This window comes from Cyprinodon tularosa, unplaced genomic scaffold (assembly GCF_016077235.1).
Source record: "Cyprinodon tularosa strain WSP-4 unplaced genomic scaffold, ASM1607723v1 ctg476, whole genome shotgun sequence".
Classification (NCBI taxonomy): Eukaryota; Metazoa; Chordata; class Actinopteri; order Cyprinodontiformes; family Cyprinodontidae; genus Cyprinodon; species Cyprinodon tularosa.
In genome coordinates this window covers 229,218-254,020 of record NW_024039203.1, presented here as the reverse complement: position 1 = coordinate 254,020, position 24,803 = coordinate 229,218, and the positions used below count along the sequence as shown (strand labels likewise).

The window sequence follows — 24,803 nt, the reverse complement described above, 5'->3', positions numbered from 1 at the left end:
CTCCCCGCACTGCAGCTGATTAAAATTGACAGCTGATTAACAGGCGTTTGCTGAACTTGAATAATCGGAATCAGCTCTGATGAAGCAGAGAAACCTCTAAAACGTGCTGGACAACGGCCCTGGGACAGACTTTGGACATGCTTGACGTACACAAAAAATACAGCAAGACCTCGTTGTGTGATTTGTACAGGCTGAACAAAAGCCGTGGCGAGGAGGAAGCACGGACGTAATTAGGGGGAGAATATCCCCTGCACTTTTTTTTTCAAAAGTCCGTGTTGGTCCCCTGCAATTTTTTTTCTGTCAGAAAACAATGTTGCGCTACGAAACACAGACAATCACCGAGCACTTGGACCGAGCCGAGAACCGCAGCTCCAGATGAAGCACACTTCCCTGAGTTTAGACCGCCCACAATCTCCTGATTGGCCAAACGTCTTTTGATTGGCTGTCGCCACTGTCACTCCTGGGAAGCTCACTTTACAAACATCTGATGCGCAACTGAATCGGCTCTGTGAAAGATGTAGAAAAACATGGGTATTCAAAAGTTGATAGGTTCTTAGGGAGTCTACTATTGTAAATTAGACATTTTCTCCTCTTGGGTCATGTCATCTTGAAGGGTTGTAATACCAGGTGTATTAATTTACACAAATCTTTGAATTGGTGCCATGTGCGTGTGTGTTTGATTATCAGACTCGCACGGGAAAAAAAGAGAGACATAACAGACTTCTTGAAAAGTCAAAGTGTAAATCAAATTCAAAGAATTGTGTAACACCACTCCTAAAACACCTTCATTAGCTCTATAGAGCAGCATATCAATTTCAATATCCTCCAGTGCATTTTAAAGCTGTCAATAACCTTGTATATTAGTTTTATTAAAAGTGCTGGTAAATCAAATGTATTGTTGTTATATATTATTATCATCCAAAAATAAAAAATAAAATACAATCTGTGAATGTGATTTTATATCTCCAAGCTCATAATATGTGTAAAACTATGTGTTTTTAGTCTACATAGATTGCCGCACCCCACATTGTCCAGTTGTTCATGTCATGCATGCATATATTTTGTCAGGAGAGGGAAAGCAGAGATTAAAGAGAACGTAGAGGAAAAAAAACACATAAAACCAATAGAAAACATGCTGAACTTATATATAATAGTTATATAAAAATATACTTGCATCCACCCACTTCTATTCAATTCAATTCAGTTTATTTATATAGCGCCAATTCACAACACATCATCTCAGGGCACTTTACTGAGACAATTCAACCAGGTACATTCAACTTGATTCACAGTTTTCTAACTACGGAAAACCAGTGGATAGCATGGACTCATTGACTAGAAGGAAATTCCTCAAACCAAACATACTTGCAGCGACAGTGGAGTCGAAAAAACTCAATTTTAACAAGAAAACACCACCAGCAGAACCAGCAATACCAACAATAGTGTATTTGTCCTGATGAGGTAAAACATGGAGAGTGGTGGCATATCAGACTAATAAGAAATTCTAAAAGATGCCCTATAAAGAAACAACTAATATTTCAGTACCATGGAGAGTGAAAAGAGCCGAGGAAATGTGTTGCAAATAGAAATATATATGGGTTGGTTAAACAATGAAATGGCTTAAATATCTTACCTCTTCAGATGTTATCCTCCTGTCAGGTAGCATTAGTGTATTAGCATGACTTCCAGGTGCTACAGTAGATCCTATACTCATCCTGGGTCCAACTAACATGTATCGTTTGTCTCCAGATCTGTACTGAATGCTGTGACATAGTGTTCCATCATAGTTAGTTTCTTGGAGATATTTCGAAGTATAGTCTGTGGGTTTGGAGCATTGCATTGCGATCACCACAACAATACTTATGATAAACAAAATGGACACTGAGCCCAAAGTGATCATCAGGTAAAAGATCACATTGTTATCCTCTTCATTTGTTGCTGCACTTTTGACATTAGAAGTGGCAAAAGCTTCTTTGGGCTCCACAAGTTTGACAATTATAGTAGCTGTTGCTGAGAGAGAAATGTTGCCATTGTCTTTGACCAGTATGACCAGTTTATGTTCAGCCTCATCTGTCTCTGTGAATGAGCGAAGTGTTCGGATCTGTCCTGTGTAGCGGTCCAAACCAAAGAGGCTGTGGTCAGTAATTTCCTGCAGTGAAAACAGCAACCAGCCATTATATCCTATATCAGCATCATAGGCTCTGACTTTAGTCACCAAGTGTCCTGCGTTCACATTGCGGGGAATCTCCTCCACACCTTCAGCAGAACCATTGGAGCTGACTGGATACAGGATGACTGGAGGGTTGTCGTTCTGATCCAGAATGAACACGTTTACTGAGACGTTGCTGCTCAATGACGGAGTCCCAGAATCAGTGGCAACGACTTGGAACTGGAAAGTTTTCATGCTTTCGAAATCGAAACCTTTAAGGGCAGATATTTGTCCGTTTTCAGAGTTAATGTTTAAAAAGCTTGTTACATCATTCTGTCTTACTAAAGTATACGTTAGAGCTGCGTTTTCATTAACATCAATATCTGTTGCACTTACTGAAAATATCGGGGCACCAGCAACGTTATTTTCTGTCACGTAATATTGCAATATATTTTTTGAGAAGACAGGACTGTTATCATTCACATCTGTGATTTGAATTCTGAGACTTTTAACAGTAGATAAGGGAGGTTCACCGCAGTCTGTTGCTTTTATAGTAATAAAATATTCATCTTCTTTTTCTCGGTCCAGGTGAGCTTTGGTGACAACTGAGTAAATATTCTCCTTGTATGAATGCTTTAGCTCAAATGGTACTTGGTCAGTTATCTGTACTATGACCTTTCCGTTAACATTTGCATCTTTATCAGTCACACTAATGAGTGAAATCACTGTGCCAGGCTTTGAATCTTCAGACACACTGTTTGAAAGAGATGTAACCTCTATTTCTGGGGCGTTGTCATTCACATCTTTTATCTTTATAATAACTCTGCACCTTCCTGTCAGTGGAGGCTGTCCTTTGTCAGAAGCTTGAACATCTAATTTATAAGTTTTATAATCTTCAAAATCTAGGGCACTTTTCAGGGTTATTTCTCCACTAACGCTTTCTAAATGAAATACATCATATACCTCGTGCGTGAGTGTTTTGCTAAGACTGTACTCTATCTCCCCATTGGTCCCTTCATCTGGGTCTGATGCATTTAATCTAATGAGAGTTGCGCCGATCGACGTATCTTCTTGGATTTCGATTTGAAAAATGTCTTTCTTAAATGATGGACGATTGTCATTAATATCCAGAACAATAATAGAAACATTAAGGGTCGCTGATTTTGGAGGTTTCCCTCCATCTGCTGCTGTCATAATGAATACATGACTGTTTTTTTGTTCTCTGTCTAGCGACTTTTTTAATACTAAAAACGGCACTTTCTCCTCATCACTCTGAATTACCTCAATATCAAAATGATCATTTGAAGTTAACGTGTATGTGCTAATGGAGTTTATTCCAGCATCCGGATCACGGGCCGCATGTAACTGAAATCGGGTTCCAGGAGATGAATGTTCTGCTATTTCAAACGTTTGTTCTTTTTCAGAAAACATGGGGTAGTGATCGTTTACATCTGTTATATCAACAACAACGTGATGCATCTCCAGCGGGTTTTCAACGAGTATTTTCAGCTCCATTTGGCAGACGCCACCGCCGTGACAAAGCTTCTCTCTGTCAATTTTTCTACGAACCTGTAGTGCACCGTTATCCGAATTAACTTCGAAAAAAGCCTCCTTGGGTCCGGGTACAACTCGAAACCGGCGATCAACCAATGACGCTCTATCCAAACCGAGATCTTTTGCAATATTTCCAACAATAGTTCCTTCTTTTACTTCCTCCGGAATAGAGTACCTCAGTTCAGCCTTAACCTGTTTTAAGATCATCAGCAGTACGCCAAAATAAAGCGCTAACCGTCCAGGGTCAACTTGTCTAAACAGTCTCTCCATTGTTTTGCAGTCAAATCCACCTTTAAAAAAAAAAATTTAATCTCCAAATCCGCCCAGAACGTGATCTCGCCCGTCTCTCGCTCTTACATTGACTACATCTTATACTATAGGCCACTAAACAAAGGATTTCAACGGGGAGGAACCACGTCTGTAACGGGGTTTGCTATGTTGCAGTGACACCAAGAGGAAAATGTTTTTTCCTTAACCGTTCAATTATACAGCAATGCAAATTAAAAAGTGTAAGGCTGCATAATTTTCATGTGACTTTGTTGTATAGTTCATAGAAAAAGAGTGTTTTATTCTTTTTTTGTCTTTGCTTTTAAATAATGCATTTTTTCAAACTAATTCAAAATCTACCCTTTGTCTTAAAGCTTTATGTATGACTATTTATAAAGAAACATATTTCAACAAGCTAGAGTGAGAGACAAAATAAAAGCTTTTTCTTCCAATAGCAATAGATTTTATTCGATGTAATAGCAGCTAATTCAAGCTAGAGAGCCTCACAGAGAAAAAGTTGCTATCAGAAAATATAAAAATTATTTATATAGGTAACACAATAATTTTCTCAAAAATATTTCTATCTAATGAAAACCAGCTGATTGTGAGGACTTATTGACTATCTGCAATCCCTCACCCTGAGGATGCATGTGGCGACAGTGGAGAGGAAAACTCAATTTTAACAGGAAGAAACCTCAAGCAGAACAAGGCTCAATGTGAGCAGCATTCTGCTGAAGCTGACTGGGGTTCAAGGAGACAGAAGCAGATAAAGACTTAAATGAAATTAATTCTTTAGCGCTCTGGCCCTGGCAGAAGACTGCGATGCTGTGAATCAAGATACGCTTGAATGGGTAACCTAGAAAAGAATTAGAGCAGTCTTCCCCCAGGGCTTGGATACTGGTGGAATAGGCCAGAGGATGAGTGGGACTGATAATGAGGGAGGAGAGGGGTCAAAGTTTGCTTGCGTGTGGGAGACAGAAGCTGGGCCAGGAGCTAAATGAGGCGGACCTTGTAAGACGATTGGCTTTAGAAAAGGTGCGCCCCTCGTGTTCAATGGCTCAAGCCAAACGAGGGACATCGCAGGTGGTTCAGGTGAAGCTGATAAGAATCTTCCAGACTGAATCTACGCTTAAGCTTCATATTTGTCAATCAGTTGTGACTAGAATTTTAGCAAATGGAACATTTACGTAAACACGCGGTAAAACATCCACAAATAAACATCAATGAGTTATGACTTTACTAGAAATGCTTGGTAAGCTTTAAGATAAATCAATGTGTCCCATCCCTTTATAAAGACGTATTGAAGATTTCTGTTATTATCTTGGAACACTGGGCTAGATTAGACTGTACAATTTCAAGAGATTAAGACTCTTACCTCTCCAAATTCTTTTCTTTTGTTGGGTAGCAAAGTCAAAACCTTTCAGAGCAGAAACCCATCTGGTATCTGAATTTGTTTATGAATGACATTATATCCTTTCTATTCAGCTCATCAGCCATACAGTAAGAGATAGCCGCATTCTCATTCTGCTGTATGTCATTTGCACTAACAGAAAATATTGACATTCTAGTAACGTTATTTTCAGACAGATAAGGCTGTAATGATGTTTGAATGATAAAACTTTGAGAACTGGATAAGTTTCAGTCACCACAATATGTTTTTTTTTTTTTTTTTTTTTTTTCAGTACGTAAATGCGCACTTCCTCTCAATCTAATACTCCACTAATGAAAATTGAATATGGATTTTCCTTGAACAATTTTTTTAATCCAAATGGTCCACTAGATGTTATGCTCATATTAATTTTACCATTTAGTCCAGAATCTTTATCTGTCACACTTATAAGTGAAATTACAGTGCCGCATTTAAAATCTTCAGAGACTGTTATTGATTGTGATGTCATTTCTATTCCTGAGGAGTAATCAATGACACCTTTAAGTTTTTACAATATGCCTACTTGCACCAATTAGTGGAGGTGTTGCTTTATTGGAAGCCTCAATTGCCAAATTAAAAACATTGTTTTATTTTCAGAACTCCTTTCACTTTAATTTCCCCAATGAATCTGTTCAACTCAAACATATTGACATTTTTTCAAGACTATAATCAATTTCCCCGTTGGTTCCTTCATCAGGATCCGTTGCATTCATTACAAACATTATGGTTCTAAGCAGAAGATTTTCATCAAATGAAATTTGGTAAGTGTGAAATTTAGGACAGTTGTCATTGACATCAAGAAATATAGCTGGAACATTTAATGTTCAAGATCTTGAAGGTTTACTTCCATCTAATGCAGTAAGCACTAGATAATGTGTATGTGTTTGTTCTCTATATTATGGCCTTTTTAATACTAAAAACTGTATTTTGTCTTCGGCACTTTGATCATGTTTAGTTACAACATAGGTGCGAATTGAGTTAATTCCTGCACTGGGATCATGAGCAGCATGTAACTGGAAGTCTCTCCCCGGCGGCGTATACTCTGCTATTTCAATTTACTGCTCCCTTTCAGAGAAACTAGGCAAGTGATTGTTTACATATTTTATCTCTATGGTTACATAATGCATTTCTAGTGGATTTTCAACAAGAATTTTAAGCTCGATCAGACATACACCTCTTCCTTAGCAGAGCTCCTCCCTGTTAATTACCCGTGGACATAGAAAATTCCATTGTCTTGATTCATCTAAAAAAAAGCATCTTACTTCCAGATACAAGACATGAAATCTCCGATCAGTCAATGATGATATATCAAGCCCCAGATCCTTTACAACATTTCCAGCAACAGTTCCAACTTTAGCCTCCTCTTGAACACTGTACCAATTCAGAGCAAAAGCTTGTTCCCCAATAAGAAGCTGAAAAACCAAATAAAAGGTGACCCAAAAATATTCCCTTTTTGAGATGCTCTGTTAGACATCATTTGAAAACTGCAAACTGTGTTTATATGAGTGCATTTGAATATAATGTTTTCGAAATAAGGTCGTCCACCGTTCAGCTACTAATCTGACTTAGTTTGTATGCAACAACCAGTAGAAAGCAAGCACTTCCAAAGGGGAGTCATATCAATATGTCTAGCTTTTTTAACAGTGTAATGATAACACCATTGGGCACCTGTTGTCAAAAACTAGCATAGATTCAAGCCAAAAGAGCGATAAATACTGTTATCTCATGTATTTTGCATACATGTGTTATTGCCACCATTAAATAGCAATTCATCAACATTTATTTCGCCAGATATACACTATATTGCCAAAAGTATTTGCTCACCCATCCAAATTATTGGAATCAGGTGTTCCAATCACTTCCATGGCCACAGGTGTATAAATTCAAGCACCTAGGCATGCAGACTGTTTTTACAAACATTTGTGAAAGAATGGGTCGCTCTCAGGAGCTCAGTGAATTCCAGCGTGGAACTGTGATAGGATGCCACCTGTGCAACAAATCCAGTCGTGAAATTTCCTCGCTCCTAAATATTCCACAGTCAACTGTCAGCTGTATTATAAGAAAATGGAAGTGTTTGGGAACGACAGCAACTCAGCCACGAAGTGGTAGGCCACGTAAACTGACGGAGCGGGGTCAGCGGATGCTGAAGCGCATAGTGCGAAGAGGTCGCCAACTTTCTGCAGAGTCAATCACTACAGACCTCCAAACTTCATGTGGCCTTCAGATTAGCTCAAGAACAGTGCGCAGAGAGCTTCATGGAATGGGTTTCCATGGTCGAGCAGCTGCATCCAAGCCATACATCACCAAGTGCAATGCAAAGCGTCGGATGCGGTGGTGTAAAGCACGCCGCCACTGGACTCTAGAGCAGTGGAGACGCGTTCTCTGGAGTGACGAATCGCGCTTCTCCATCTGGCAATCTGATGGACGGGTCTGGGTTTGGCGGTTGCCAGGAGAACGGTACTTGTCTGACTGCATTGTGCCAAGTGTAAAGTTTGGTGGAGGGGGGATTATGGTGTGGGGTTGTTTTTCAGGAGCTGGGCTTGGCCCCTTAGTTCCAGTGAAAGGAACTCTGAATGCTTCAGCATACCAAGACATTTTGGACAATTCCATGCTCCCAACTTTGTGGGAACAGTTTGGAGCTGGCCCCTTCCTCTTCCAACATGACTGTGCACCAGTGCACAAAGCAAGGTCCATAAAGACATGGATGACAGAGTCTGGTGTGGATGAACTTGACTGGCCTGCACAGAGTCCTGACCTCAACCCGATAGAACACCTTTGGGATGAATTAGAGCGGAGACTGAGAGCCAGGCCTTCTCGTCCAACATCAGTGTGCGACCTCACAAATGCGCTTCTGGAAGAATGGTCAAAAATTCCCATAAACACACTCCTAAACCTTGTGGACAGCCTTCCCAGAAGAGTTGAAGCTGTTCTAGCTGCAAAGGGTGGACCGACGTCATATTGAACCCTATGGATTAGGAACGGGATGTCACTTAAGCTCATATGTGAGTCAAGGCAGGTGAGCAAATACTTTTGGCAATATAGTGTATGCTGAACATTTTTATTTAACCACACCTAATTGTTTTTAGTTTCCATTGTTCTAGATTCAAGGACAGCAATACCCAAGGAATTAATTCTACCATCTTAAAATGCCAGACTATGTTAATAAAATCAAAGCAAAGTGTTCAGTGTAGCCTTTAACCTAAGCGCTTGTGTATCTAAGTTATTTTTCATCTATCTATCTATCTATCTATCTATCTATCTATCTATCTGTCTGTCTGTCTGTCTGTCTGTCTGTCTGTCTGTCTGTCTGTCTGTCTGTCTGTCTGTCTGTCTGTCTGTCTGTCTGTATAGCTATGCCTGTCTGTCTGTCTTTCTGTCTTGAAATCTCCCACTCTGATTTATCTAATATAAAACATACTCTTTTAAATTAAGTTTCTCTGCTGTTTTTCCCTAAGGAAGGGAAAGGAAACGATTAGGACATTTCTATAAAATACTCTTACCTCTTCAGATGTTCTCCTCCTGTCAGGTAGCACAAGTGTGTTGGCATGACTTCCAGGTACTATGGTAGATCCAATGCTCATTCTGGGTCCAACTAACATATAACGTTTATCTCCTGATCTGTACTGGATACTGTGGCATAGTGTCCCATCATAATTTGTCTCTTGGAGATATTTTGAAGAATAGTCAGTGGATTTGGAGCATTGCATTACAATAAGCACAATGATACTTATGATAAACAGAACAGAAACTGCACCCAAAGTGATCATCAGGTAAAAAATCAAATGGTTATCCTCATCGTCCTTTGGTTTAAATTTGAAATCTGAAGCTGCAAAAGCTTCTTTTGGCTCCACAAGCTTGATATTGAGAGTAGCTGTTGCTGAGAGAGAAACATTGCCATTGTCTTTGACCATTATGACCAGTTTATGCTCAGCCTCATCTGTCTCTGTGAATGAGCGAAGTGTTCGGATCTGTCCTGTGTAGCGGTCCAAACCAAAGAGACTGTGGTCAGTAACTTCCTGCAGTGAAAACAGCAACCATCCGTTATATCCTATATCAGCATCATAGGCTCTGACTTTAGTCACCAAGTGTCCTGCGTTCACATTACGGGGAATCTCCTCCACACCTTCAGCAGAACCGTTGGAGCTGACTGGATACAGGATAACTGGAGCATTGTCATTCTGATCTAGAATGAACACGTAAACTGTGACATTGCTGCTCAGTGGCGGGGTTCCAGAATCAGTGGCAACAACTTGGAACTGGAAAGTTTTTAGACTTTCAAAGTCAAAACTTTTAAGGGCAGAGATTTCCCCCGTATCAGTATTTACATGTAGGAAAGACAAAACGTCTTTTTTACTTCCTTCTTTCACAATGCGATACGAAATAGCTGCGTTTTTGTTCTCATCTTTGTCTGTTGCACTTACAGAAAAAATAGACATACCAGCGACATTATTTTCTGAAAGGTAAAAAAAGAATGGATTTTGAAAAAAATCAGGACTGTTGTCATTTACATCGCAAATACGGATGTTTATTACTTTTGAATTTGATAATGGAGGGACACCGCAGTCCGTCGCACTTATAACAATTTGATATTCAGACTTCTCTTCCCGATCTAACACGCTTTTAGTCACAACTGAATAAACATTTTCCTTATAAGATGTCTTTAATTCAAAAGGCACGTCTGATGTTATCCTCAATATTATTTTTCCATTTAGACCAGAATCTTTATCTGTTACACTAAGAAGTGATATAACTGTACCAGGCTTAGAGTCTTCAGGCACAGTGTCTGACACAGACGTGATTTCAATTTCAGGGGGATTGTCATTTATATCCTTTATTTTGATATTCACTCTACACACACCCTTTAAAGGAGGCGTTCCTTTATCTGTTGCCTCAATATCCAATTTATAAACATTATTCTCTTCATAGTTGAGTACTCTTTTTACCTTTATCTCTCCAGTTGTTTTATCAAGTTCAAAAATCTCATAGGCATTTTTCTTAAGCGTTTTTCCAAAGGTATATTCAATTTCGCTATTTATACCTTCGTCTGGATCCGTCGCATTTAGCTTATATATGAGAGTTCCAAAAGGAATATTTTCCTGCACTTCGATTTCATATATCTCTTGACTAAATTTTGGAGGGTTATCATTACTATCTAGAACAATAATAGAAATATTTAACTCGCCTGATCTTGGAGGTTTACCACCATCAAACGCTGTTATACTAAGGGAATGACTAACTCCTTTTTCTCTGTCCAGGGCCTTTTTTAGCACCAAAATTGGTATTTTATCATCATCTCCTTGACGAATATCTAATTCAAAGTGATCGTTTGGTGTTAACATATAATTCCGAACAGAATTGGATCCTGCATCTGGATCACGAGCAGAATGAAGCTGAAATCTACTTCCTGTAGATGTTTGCTCAAATATTTCAAATTCCTGCTCTTTTTCTGGAAAGCTAGGCGAGTGGTCATTTACATCAGCGATTTCCACAATCACATAATGCATTTCTAAAGGGTTTTCGACCAAGACTTTTAAGTCTATTATGCATGCACCACTCCCCTGACACAGCTCCTCTCTGTCGATTTTCTGACGGACAAAAAGATCACCAGTGTCCCGATTTACCTCAAATAGTGCCTGATTTGATCCAGAGACGACACGAAAACGTCGATCAGATAACAATGCCACTTCAAGGCCAAGATCCTTCGCAACATTTCCAACGGTTGTTCCTTCTCTAACCTCCTCGGGAACCCCATAACGAATCTGAGCAAACGCTGGCTTTCCGATAGAAAACAATAAACATATCCGAAGCAAAAGCACACCACGCTTCCATCCACGGCCATATGTGTGGCTCAACATCTTCATATCATATGTTATATAAAGTAGAGCAAAATTAAATTCCAAAAATATGAACTTGTATCGCTCCTCGACATCTTATGCACACAAAAAAGATCACCAAGAACCCGATGAGGGTTTTTTGCAGTCTGAACAAAAGCTGTTGAGGGGAGGAACAACTCGTGTTTCATAATGTTGCAGTGACACCTTCAGCTCATACAAAACCTTAATTTCAATTCACAAACCGTAATAAAATAATGTCAGGGCAAATTATAAGGTTCACATTTATTCCTTTGCATCTTAATAAGATTAGAAAAATTAGGAAATTGCGCATCAAATGACTCCGTAAAACAAAAGTTCTATAGTAGGCCTACACTAACAAAATTACAAAATTCATTTTATTTCATTTTATTATTTACTGTTTTGTCTAAGATAAACAGCACGGATCCACCCGCCCCGGATTTGATCACAAATTATTAGCGGTTATCACTCCCACAGAATGGCTTCAGACTCCGCCTCCTCTACGTTCTAGTAGGCTTCTTATGGCTGAAAATATGTAGTTTATGGTTGATGATATCCGCTTCCACCACTTCTAAAACCTTAAGTTTCGCTTTCTGTTTACCTTCTTGATGCGTTTTATCTATTAGCACTTCGAGTGAATTCCACAGATTTTAATCACACGGAATTCATGTGGTGTTTAAAAACAAGTCAGCTAAAAGGATATGTGATTATTTTTTGAGAGGGGTTGTTCGATATGAGCGACATGTCAATCAGCTTTTTTTTATAGACGAAAAACTACACAAATAATGTTCAAATTACACATAAATAGATTTATAAATTCTGTGGTTAAAAAAAGGAATTAGCCACTTTAGGGTTAGGATTAATTCAATGATAACATCCTACCGAGTCCGAACGATCAAACAATAGATTAATTTTAACTGCACTTGTAGATGATTTGTTTGCCACCAATGTAAATCCTTTTCATCTATTGACCAGGCTACCATGCTGAAAATTAACTCAAGAAAGCAGAACTTGAAAAGGTTGTGCTGTATCAGAACAGTTCTTTTTATATTCTTTAATTATTTTGTCATTATATAATCAAGTAATGTGCCATTTATTTGGATGGTAAAATAGATTTCAATGGTGGCCTGTCAGGCCTTTAAGTTATACCAATAATAGGTTAACATAACCTCATGTGCCTCTAGGGGTTCTTTTGAAGGTTGTGTTAAAATTATCTGTCCAAATCTACCTGTGTTTGAGAACAGTGATATATTTCGTTTGATAAAATAAAAAATGGTGGGTGCTGGTAAACAGACTAAGGAAATTTAAACAATGCTTAAAAAAATTACCTATTAATTGTCTTAGTAACATGGAGAATAACTCTGTTATTGAATTACTTCTCTGGCATGCAGGGGGAAAAGGTGCAGTACAGTATTATATAATATGAAGATTAATTTAACTATTAAATGTTTCAAATGTCTTACCTCTTCAGATCTTCTGTTCCTATCGGGTAGCATGAGTGTATTAGCATGACTTCCAGGTACTATGGTAGATCCAATACTCATCCTGGGTCCAACTAACATGTATCGTTTGTCTCCAGATCTGTACTGGATGCTGTGACATAGTGTTCCATCATAATTAGTCTCCTGGAGATATTTCGAAGTATAGTCTGTGGATTTGGAGCACTGCATTGCAATCAGCACAACAATACTGATGATGAACAGAACAGAAACTGCTCCTAAAGTGATCATCAGGTAAAAAATCACATTGTTATCCTCTTCACTGCTTGTTGCACTTTTAACATCAGATGCAGCGTATGCCTCTTTTGGCTCGACCAGTTTAACAAACACAGTAGCTGTTGCTGAGAGGGAAACGTTTCCATTGTCTTTGACCATTATGACCAGTTTATGTTCAGCCTCATCTGTTTCTGTGAATGAGCGAAGTGTTCGGATCTGTCCTGTGTAGCGGTCCAAACCAAAGAGGCTGTGGTCAGTAACTTCCTGCAGTGAAAACAGCAACCAGCCGTTATATCCTATATCAGCATCATAGGCTCTGACTTTAGTTACCAGGTGTCCTGCGTTCACATTGCGGGGAATCTCCTCCACACCTTCAGCAGAACCATTGGAGCTGACTGGATAGAGGATGACTGGAGGGTTGTCGTTCTGATCCAGAATGAACACATTCACTGTGACATTGCTGCTCAATGATGGAGTCCCTGAATCGGTGGCAACAACTTGGAATTGGAAGGTTTTTACACTTTCAAAATCAAAACTCCTAAGGGCAGATATTTGTCCATTTTCCGAGTTAATGCTTAAAAACGCAGATGTTTTTGACACTTTGCCTTCCTCTCTGACCAAATTATATTTTATAGCTGCATTTTCGTCCAAGTCTTTATCGGAAGCAAAAACAGAAAATATGGAGTTTCCAGGAGCATTGTTTTCATATATATAAATCTCAACTGGATTATATGCAAATTCTGGTGCATTATCATTTATATCTGAAACATCAATACTTATAGTTTTAGAGGTAGCTAGAGGAGGCTGACCACAGTCTGTAGCTGTTATGGTTATATCATAATGAGAAACAGCCTCTCGATCCAGATGTTGTTTTAAAACTAAAGAGTACATATTCTCTTGAAATGATGGTTTTAACTCAAATGGTATGTTATCTGACAGACTACACATTACTTTTCCATTTAAACCCGAGTCCTTGTCTGTAACACTGATTAAAGAAACCAAAGTACCAGGTTTGGAGCTCTCTGAAACCTGCTTAGAATGAGATGTCACCTCTATTTCAGGTCTATTGTCATTTTCATCATAGACTTTTATAATCACCCTACAATCACTACTCATTGGTGGATGTCCTTTGTCAGATGCCTGGACATCTAATTTAAATACACCCACTTCTTCAAAATCAATTGTTCCTTCTACTCTAATTTCACCAGTGACTTTATCTAGGCTAAACGTTTCATATATTTTGGGCTCAAGTTCACCACCAAACGTATATTCAATTTCTCCATTCACACCTTCATCTAGATCAGTTGCATTGACTGTAATAACACTGGTGCCTACCTTTGTATTTTCTGAAATTGTCACTGAGTACACTTCCTGACTGAATGTGGGGTGGTTATCGTTTGAATCAAGGACTATTATTGTAATATTTAGAGTTCCTGATCTTGGAGGATTTCCACCATCTAGTGCCGTCAGAATCAGGTTATGCTCGGCATTTTTTTCTCGATCAAGGGATTTTTGCAGAACTAAAAACGGTATCTTATCCTCTCCTCTTTCTCGAATTTGTAAACTAAAATGATCATTATGGGTTAGTTTGTAAACACGCACCGTATTTTGAGCGACATCTGGATCATGGGCAGTCGGTAACTGGAAACGTCTGCCTGGCGGAGTTGACTCTGGAATTTCAAGTATCTTTTGTTTCTCCTGAAAGGTCGGTGAATTATCATTTACGTCAGTGATTTCGACTCCAACGTAGTGCATTTCCATCGGCTTGTCTGCCACCATTTTCAGGGTTATCATACACGGGAAAATCCTCTCACAGAGAACCTCTCTATCCAGTCTTTCCTGCACATACAGAGCGCCACTGTTGGGATTTACTTTGAACTGAACAACATCCGATCCTGAAACAATACGGAACTGCCTCTCCACTAACGTAGAAATGTCCAAACCAAGGTCCTTTACAATATTTCCAACAACGGATCCTACATTCGTTTCTTCTGGAATTGAATATTTCATCTGCGCCGAAATCCGCTGCACGCAGAGCATCACAGAAAAACTGAGAGCCGTCCAGAAATACCTCCTTGCTCCGCTTTGTCCTTTTACCCCCATTGTTTCGTTCCCGACTAACAATATCAATAATAAAAACAAAAAACACTCACAGTTCGTAACATAGACATATGTTCTTAGTTGTGACGTATTCCCCTGAAAAATGTTAGTGTCGGTTTAGATGAGATGAAGAAGTGTATCTTTATCCAAAGACAACGTAATTTCTCAGTCACCCGATAGGGAGTATTTTGCTATGGGCAGGGCCAACGCACTAACCCAACAATCAAGCTCGGTATGATGCTGACACCTTGTGGAGTGATAACCAAACAGTTCATCACGGGAATATACTGAATAAACCGTTCCGTCGCTTTAACTAAGCATAATAAGCGATAGATAGATAGATAGATAGATAGATAGATAGATAGATAGATAGATAGATAGATAGATAGATAGATAGATAGATAGATAGATAGATAGATAGATAGATAGATAGATAGATAGATAGATAGATAGATAGATAGATAGATAGATAGATAGATAGATAGATAGATAGATAGATAGATAGATAGATAGATAGATAGATAGATAGATAGATAGATAGATAGATAGATAGATAGATAGATAGATAGATAGATAGATAGATAGATAGATAGATAGATAGATAGATAGATAGATAGATAGATAGATAGATAGATAGATAGATAGATAGATAGATAGATAGATAGATAGATAGATAGATAGATAGATAGATAGATAGATAGATAGATAGATAGATAGATAGATAGATAGATAGATAGATAGATAGATAGATAGATAGATAGATAGATAGATAGATAGATAGATAGATAGATAGATAGATAGATAGATAGATAGATAGATAGATAGATAGATAGATAGATAGATAGATAGATAGATAGATAGATAGATAGATAGATAGATAGATAGATAGATAGATAGATAGATAGATAGATAGATAGATAGATAGATAGATAGATAGATAGATAGATAGATAGATAGATAGATAGATACTGTAGATAGATACTGTAGATAGATAGATAGATAGATAGATAGATAGATAGATAGATAGATAGATAGATAGATAGATAGATAGATAGATAGATAGATAGATAGATAGATAGATAGATAGATAGATAGATAGATAGATAGATAGATAGATAGATAGATAGATAGATAGATAGATAGATAGATAGATAGATAGATAGATAGATAGATAGATAGATAGATAGATAGATAGATAGATAGATAGATAGATAGATGGATAGATAGATGGATGGATGGATGGATGGATGGATGGATGGATGGATGGATGGATGGATGGATGGATGGATGGATGGATGGATGGATAGATAGATAGATAGATAGATAGATAGATAGATAGATAGATAGATAGATAGATAGATAGATAGATAGATAGATAGATAGATAGATAGATAGATAGATAGATAGATAGATAGATAGATAGATAGATAGATAGATAGATAGATAGATAGATACTGTAGATAGATAGATAGATAGATAGATAGATATATAGATAGATAGATAGATAGATAGATAGATAGATAGATAGATAGATAGATAGATAGATAGATAGATAGATAGATAGATAGATAGATAGATAGATAGATAGATAGATAGATAGATAGATAGATAGATAGATAGATAGATAGATAGATAGATAGATAGATAGATAGATAGATAGATAGATAGATAGATAGATAGATAGATAGATAGATAGATAGATAGATAGATAGATAGATAGATAGATAGATAGATAGATAGATAGATAGATAGATAGATAGATAGATAGATAGATAGATAGATAGATAGATAGATAGATAGATAGATAGATAGATAGATAGATAGATAGATAGATAGATAGATAGATAGATAGATAGATAGATAGATAGATAGATAGATAGATAGATAGATAGATAGATAGATAGATAGATAGATAGATAGATAGATAGATAGATAGATAGATAGATAGATAGATAGATAGGTTTTATTATCAGAAATTCAGACTGATACATATTTTTGGGTTATTGTTCATCACTTTATCTGTATTTGTGACCCTGTTGGTTAATCGTTTTAAATTGAATGTATAAAAACTAGGTAATTCAAATTATTGTCATCTATTAATTGAATAAAAATTGCAATTGAACAGAAAGAAGGTATGCATAAATGTTGGAAAAAAAACATACAGTGTCTCATACATCATACGTTAATGAGCAATCTACAATTCAGATGCAGAAAAATTGACCTTAGATGTTCAAAGTTTGGTGGATTACTCCACAAAATAGCAAAAAAATATGTACATCTCGGTACCACAAAAAAAGAATAAATAAACAATGAGACTGTTGCAACATCTTGTTGACAAAAAACTTAAAAGATAAATCCTTACCTCTATAGACGTTTTCCTCCTGTCAGGTAGGACCAATGTATTTGCATGACTTCCAGGTACTATAGTAGATCCTATACTCATCCTGGGTCCAACTAACATGTATCGTTTGTCTCCAGATCTGTACTGGATGCTGTGACACAGTGTCCCATCGTAATTCGTTTCTTGAAGATATTTAGAAGAATAGTCGGTGGTTTTGGAGCACTGCATTGCAATAAGAATGATGATACTGATGATAAAGAGAACTGACACTGAGCCCAAGGTGATAATCAGGTAAAAAATCATATTGTTATCCTCCTCATTCTCTGTTGCTCTTTTATCATCAGAAGCTGAAAAAGCTTCTTTTGGTTCAACAAGTTTGACAATCACAGTGGCTGTTGCTGAGAGAGAAATGTTGCCATTGTCTTTAACCAGTATGACCAATTTATGCTCAGCCTCATCTGTCTCTGTGAATGAGCGAAGTGTTCGTATCTGTCCTGTGTAGCGGTCCAAACCAAATAGGCTGTGGTCAGTAACTTCCTGCAGTGAAAACAGCAACCAGCCGTTATATCCTATATCAGCATCATAGGCTCTGACTTTAGTCACCAAGTGTCCTGCGTTCACATTGCGGGGAATCTCCTCCACACCTTCAGCAGAACCGTTAGAGCTGACTGGATACAGGATAACTGGTGTATTGTCGTTCTGATCCAGAATGAACACGTTTACTGTGACGTTGCTGCTCAGTGAAGGAGTCCCAGAATCAGTTGCAATAACTTTGAACTGGAAAGTTTTCAGACTTTCAAAATCGAAACTTTTTAGCGCAAATATTTCTCCGTTTTCCGAATGGATGTTAAGAAAAGGCACCATATCACCACTAACCCCGTCGCCTTTCCCAATGTTGTATGTTATTACCGCATTTTCGTTTACGTCCTTATCAGAGGCTCTTATCGAAAATATTGACGCCCCTGGAGCGTTGTTTTCAACTAGATATATTTCAAATGGATTCTGACTGAACACTGGCTTGTTGTCATTTATATCTGACACCTGAATTTCTAATGTCTTCACCGCTGAACGTCTGGGTTCTCCACAGTCTGTGGCAGTTAACGTGATGGTATAATGAGATTCCAGCTTCTCTATCTAAAGTCTCCTTTGTTACTAAGGAGTACACATTTCTCTTCAATAGATGACGTCAAATAGAATGGAACATTTTCCGATACTTTACAAATTACTTTTCCATTCACACCCGAGTCTCTGTCTATCACACTGATGAGCGAAATGACAGTGCCGGGCTTTGAATCCTCAGGTATTTCACTCGACAGTGATGTTATTTCTATTTCGGGTTTATTGTCATTTAAATCATTTAATTTGATTATAACTCGGCTCTCACCTGTCCATGGTGGTTGGCCTCTATCTGAAGCCTGTAGATCTAACTTATATATCTCCGTCTCCTCGTAGTCCACTTTCCCTTTCACTCGAATTTCACCAGTTAAACTATCTAGCTCAAAAATATCATACACTTTTTTCTTTTGCGTTTTTCCAAATGTGTACTCAATTTCACCGTTTGTACCATCGTCTGAATCTGTTGCGTTTACTTTAATTACAATAGTTCCGAGTGGAGCATTTTCATTTAAAGACACAGTATAGGTGTCTTTGCTGAACACAGGGCGGTTATCATTTACATCCAATACAGTTATAGTTAAATTAAGAATTCCAGATCGGGGTGGTGTTCCCCCATCTAGAGCAGTTAATGTTAAATTATGCTCTACTTTGCGTTCTCTATCTAACGGCTTTTTAAGCACCAAAAATGGTATTTTGTCCTCCTCACTTTGCTTGACTTCAATATCGAAATATTCATTTTGATTCAACCTATACAATCGAACAGATTGTATGCCAAAATCCGGATCCCTGGCTGCATGAATCTGGAACCGAGTGTCGGGAGGAGTATTCTCTGCTATTTCCAGCCGCTGCTCAGTTTCGGGGAAAGAAGGCGAATGGTCGTTAACATCAGTTACTTCTACGCTGACATAATGTATTTCAAGTGGGCTTTCTATAGCAATTTTAAGGTTTATTAAACAAACCTTTTTTCCGTCACAGAGTTCTTCCCGATCCAGATTTTGCGCGACGTGCAACACTCCATTGTTCTGATTTAATTCAAACAGAGAGGGATTCTGACCAGATACAATGCGGAGTCGTCTGCTTTTCAAAGTGCTGATGTCAAATCCTAAATCCTTGCCAACATTTCCAACAGAGGATCCTACATTAACATGTTCAGGCACAGAGTATTTAAGCTGAGCCAAAATCATATCCACAGAGCAGAGCAACAAAATCCCAGGAATCCACCAACAGATCAGACGGCGTCTTTGTCTCACTCCTGTCATTGTGAAACGAGCATTTGACGGGTTTCTTAGTAGATAAACGTGATCGGGTTTTCTTCAGTTCGATCCAGTTAAATAAATGTCTTAAATTTCATCTTAAAATATTTTATGCGTAAAATCGACCTTTCTTGGTTGTGTCAAATCTGCTGCGATGCATATTCCTTCAGACACCACTTCTAGCTGATGAATCGACAAAAGCTAGGCAGAGCCTTTTAAAATGAGGCACAGTACATTTATCAAGGCCATACTGACACCAAGTGGTAACGGGGATTGGATACAACACAATTACAGGATTTATATTTCCTTCACTTTAATAAAGACATGTGAAAGGCCATAGTGATGATTATCTTATAACTGTTTTGGGGGACAAAAAAGAGTGTTCACCCAACACTAAATACTATCAACAATAATAGTCGTTTAAAACTGGATTGTTGTAAATTAACTAAGCTCTATATCACATATATAATAACATTCATGAAATTACTGAAAAACTTTGAAAAATAAACATCATTATTAGATAAGTTTAGCAGAGCCTATTGCCTTCCTTCCTTCCTTCCTTCCTTCCTTCCTTCCTTCCTTCCTTCCTTCCTTCTATTATTTATTTACTTTGTATTTATTATTTTTTTTTTTATGTATTTATTTATTTATTCTTTCATTCACTGGGTAACTCATATTTGCACTGTACCGGTTTCATTTGCTCAGACTACAAACATTAAAATGGCCAATTAGTTTTGTTTTGTTCTTTTCACTTGTGAAATAAAATGACATTTGTTTCAATGTGGCCGGATTAAATCCAGCCTATCCAGTTGAACCAATAAACAACAATAACAATCGGGATCAGCGGTACCACGAACCTGGTTATCTATTTCCTACCTCGACGAAGCTTCGGCTGATCGTTAGCATGTGAACGTGTACGTATAAATGAGCGGGTTTAAGGTAGCAAACTATCACAGTCATTAGCACAGGCGGGAAAACGTGGTATTTCTTCTCTGTGGTAAAAAAGCAAAACAAAAAAACTAATCTTACGTAAATACGAAGAATAAAAAGTATTCCCAATTTCATCTGGTAAGCTGGACTTTTTAATTGAGTAATGTATGGGCTTTAATAAAGCTAGAAGCTGATGCCACAGTTTTACCATATTAATACAAGAAATTATTAGTCTCAGTGAAATTATGCTGATGTTAGAGCTGTATCACAACTCAGCTGGCCGGATCTGCTCAGCTTTTGAACTGGTGAAAATCCCTGATGTCTTTTCTACTTCAATGAAACTTCGTAGAGTTTCTGTTTCAGCCTCAAATTGACTCTTTGCAATACATGATAAATGTTACATTTCCCAGAAACATTAGAGGCTTTTTCTTATTGTTTTGTTTTTTACCTGGGGGTTTAACATTTAACCCTCATCGGCGCAGCTTTAGTGTAACATTTCCCCTTGTATATATATTTTATATATATATATATATATATATATATATATATATATATATATATATATATATATATATATATATATATATATATATATATATATATATATATATATATATATATATATATATATATATATATATATATATATATATATATATATATATATATATAAGTGTGTGTGTGTGTGTGTGTGTGTGTGTGTGTGTGTGTGTGTGTGTGTGTGTGTTTCTCTAATGTAACAGAAACACAAGGGGTCATTTCACCTTTGTGCAATTCTAGCACCATGGACAGCGTAAACCTAAACCGCTAAACGCTTAAATTATAACAAACCTAAATATCACAGCATATCTTCAAAATCTCTACAGTTCTGAATCTTAATGATATATTTTTTTAGAATAAAAACAAAAAATAAAATAAAAATGGTCTTACCTTTTCACATGTTCCTGTCCTGTTAGGTAGCACAAGCGTGTTGGCATGACTTCCAGGTGCTACAGTTGATCCAATACTCATCCTGGGTCCAACTAACATGTATCGTTTGTCTCCTGATCTGTACTGGATGCTGTGACATAGTGTTCCATCGTAATTAGTCTCTTGAAGATATTTAGAAGTATAGTCAGTGGATTTGGAGCACTGCATTGCAATCAACACAACGATACTGATGATAAAGAGAACAGAAACTGCACCTAAAGTGATCATCAGGTAAAAAGTAACATTATTATCCTCATTATCTTGTGTTGCACTTTTAACATCAGAAGCTGCGAAAGCCTCTTTGGGTTCCACAAGTTTGATAATGACTGTAGCTGTTGCTGAGAGGGAAACGTTTCCATTGTCTTTGACCAGTATGACCAGTTTATGCTCAGCTTCATCTGTTTCTGTGAATGAGCGAAGTGTTCGGATCTGTCCTGTGTAGCGGTCCAAACCAAAGAGGCTGTGGTCAGTAACTTCCTGCAGTGAAAACAGCAACCAGCCGTTATATCCTATATCAGCATCATAGGCTCTGACTTTAGTTACTAGGTGTCCTGCGTTCACATTGCGGGGAATCTCCTCCACACCTTCAGCAGAACCGTTAGAGCTGACTGGATACAGGATGACAGGAGGGTTGTCGTTCTGATCCAGAATGAACACGTTCACTGTGACGTTGCTGCTCAGTGGCGGAGTCCCAGAATCAGTGGCAATAACCTGGAACCGGAACATTTTCAGACTTTCAAAGTCAAAACTTTTTAAGGCTGATACTGTTCCATCGGCTTCGTTTATATTCAAAAAGGAGGTTAAAGATGAACCCGTACTCTTACGGTCAAGAAAATATGACACTGCCGCATTTTCACCTTCATCAGCGTCAGTGGCTGTTACTGAAAAAACCGGAAGCCCAGCTTTGTTATTTTCATGCACATAGAAACTGTAAGGACTTTCAGTAAATAAGGGCCTGTTGTCATTCACATCTAGGACATCTACCTGTATCAGTTTTATAGATGACAGAGAAGGGCTTCCTAAATCTTTTGCCGTTATTTTGATATTATACATATGAGTATTTTCCTTATCCAAATAATCCTTAGTAATCAAAGAGTATGACTGTCCATCAGGTGATGGCTTTAGATCAAACGGTATATCATCTGATAAGCTACAGACCACTTGTCCGTTCACGCCTGAGTCAAGATCAGTCACACCCATCAAAGCAACCACTGTTCCCGGTGCTGCATCTTCTCGAATACGACTGGAAAGGGACGTTATTTCTATTTCCGGGGGGTTGTCGTTTACGTCTTCCACTTTAACCACAACGATGCATTGTGTGGCGAGAGAAACAGAACCTTTGTCTGCTGCCAGAACTTTAAGCTCGTATATTTGCCGGTCCTCGTAATTCAGTTGCCCTTTCACCGTTAATTTCCCGGTTTCGCTGTTTAAATCAAACAGATCAGACGTGGGGCCTGGATGTTTACTCCTTAAAGAGTATTCAATCATACCATTTAAACCCTCATCAGAGTCAGATGCGTTTATTGCTAACAGGAACGTTCCGACGGGAGCGTTTTCCGTTATTGTTACGATGTATTTTTGTTGATCACATACGGGCGAGTTATCATTTATATCAGATAGTTTAATTGTGATATTCATGGTACCTGATTTTGGTGGTTTACCTCCATCTGTCGCCGTTAATAACATCCAATGCTGAGGAGTTTGTTCTCTATCCAAAGGGCGTTGAAGTACTAAAAAAGGAACCTTTCCTTCCTCCCCAAAGTCCTCTGTATCCAGTTGAAAATATTGATTATGATTCATCTTATAGGAATGTATGGAGTTTATACCAACATCCAAGTCGTGCGCTCCTTCGACCTGAAAACGAGTACCGATCACCGCGGATTCTAAAACCTCCATTGTGTAGTTTTCCTCCGGAAATTTCGGCGAATTATCATTAACATCGAGAATCTCAATTATTATCTGGTGCATTTCGAGAGGATTTTCTACAACAACTTTAAGGTTGGTAATACATGGGACAGTTTTTGCGCATAACTCTTCTCTGTCTATTCTCTGGTTTATTGATAAGACACCATCTCTCGAATTTACCTTAAATAGATCCTGCTTTGTTCCTGATATGACGCGCAGATTTCTTTCTGTCAGTTTTCCTAAATCTAACGCAAGATCTTTAGCTACATTTCCAACTGCGGTCCCAGATCTCAGTTCTTCTTGAATAGAATATCGGATTTGTGCAGAGATTCCTTCAAATTTCGTAACGATGAGAAAAAACAGACAAAAGGAGAACAATACATCCATCCATCGCCTTTTCATTTCCATTAATTCCATTGTTTCTGAAAATGTGTCTTTCAGTGAATTTTCCACCTTCCTTCAACAAAATTCCCTCCTGATTTTTTGGTTTCTTCTTGAAAGAGAAAAAAGCGTACGTGAACAACGAATCTCGCGGAGGGCGCTTTTTTCCCCGTCCATTTAAACCGTCTGTTCGGATCTTACTAAACACACACGGGAAAAAAAATGCATTCACATATTTACTATTGCAAGCCAATAAAGTGTATCAGCACCACCTACTGACAATGAAGCACCACAGCCCAAACAGTTATTCTTGTGGTTGTTGAAACAAACCCTATTTCAAATGTTACAGTTGTTTTAATGTTTGTTTATTCTTTTTTTCTTCAAGTTCTCAAGTTCATGATCTTAGAAAATACCCCAGTTCATCTGAAGCAATTAAGATGCAGATAATTTCCTTGAGTCAGTCATGGAAGAGTTTTCCTAAGATTACAGCTACTGCTTTGTCAATTAAGATATGATGGTGTAGCTACTGTATTAAGAGTTAAATGGTTTAAATGTTTTTTTTTTTATCAGTTTCAGACATATTGCTTGTTAATTCCTTCATTGACTCATCTTGATCACCATGAAAACTAAAACACATATCAAAACGTACAATAGGCCTACTGTATTAAAATAAAATTACAACTCTGGCTTTATAAATGTGTACATGTGCAGCAAAAAAAAAAAAACACATCTTGGTGTTTTCCCCAGATGAATTGGATATGTGGCATACAACCTAATTGTGTTCAAATCAGGTATCAAATGTGATCAGGTAGGATAATTATTTTCAGCCATTCATGTCACAT

At 37.7% G+C, this 24,803-nt stretch overlaps 2 protein-coding genes across 6 annotated transcripts in view; both read right to left on the bottom strand.

Moving 5' to 3' along the window:
* Positions 1 to 24,144, bottom strand: part of LOC119794321 (protocadherin alpha-C2-like) — a 210,777-nt gene extending 186,633 nt beyond the window's left edge. The window contains exon 1 of one of the 5 annotated variants that reach the window (XM_038301824.1): positions 21,637 to 24,144. In XM_038301824.1, coding sequence (XP_038157752.1) covers positions 21,637 to 23,997 — 2,361 coding nt within the window. In that variant the 5' untranslated portion in view covers positions 23,998 to 24,144. Of the gene's footprint in view, positions 1 to 1,633; positions 4,054 to 8,899; positions 11,349 to 12,714; positions 15,241 to 21,636 lie in introns of those variants that run through there. The other 4 variants (XM_038301841.1, XM_038301831.1, XM_038301827.1 and 1 more) reach the window with 4 other exon arrangements.
* LOC119794328 (protocadherin alpha-13-like) lies at positions 18,394 to 19,966 on the bottom strand. Its single transcript, XM_038301848.1, has one exon. The coding sequence runs from the start codon at positions 19,780 to 19,782 to the stop codon at positions 18,538 to 18,540; it is 1,245 nt and encodes a 414-aa protein (XP_038157776.1). The 5' UTR covers positions 19,783 to 19,966; the 3' UTR covers positions 18,394 to 18,537.
* Positions 24,145 to 24,803: the final 659 nt, after the last annotated feature.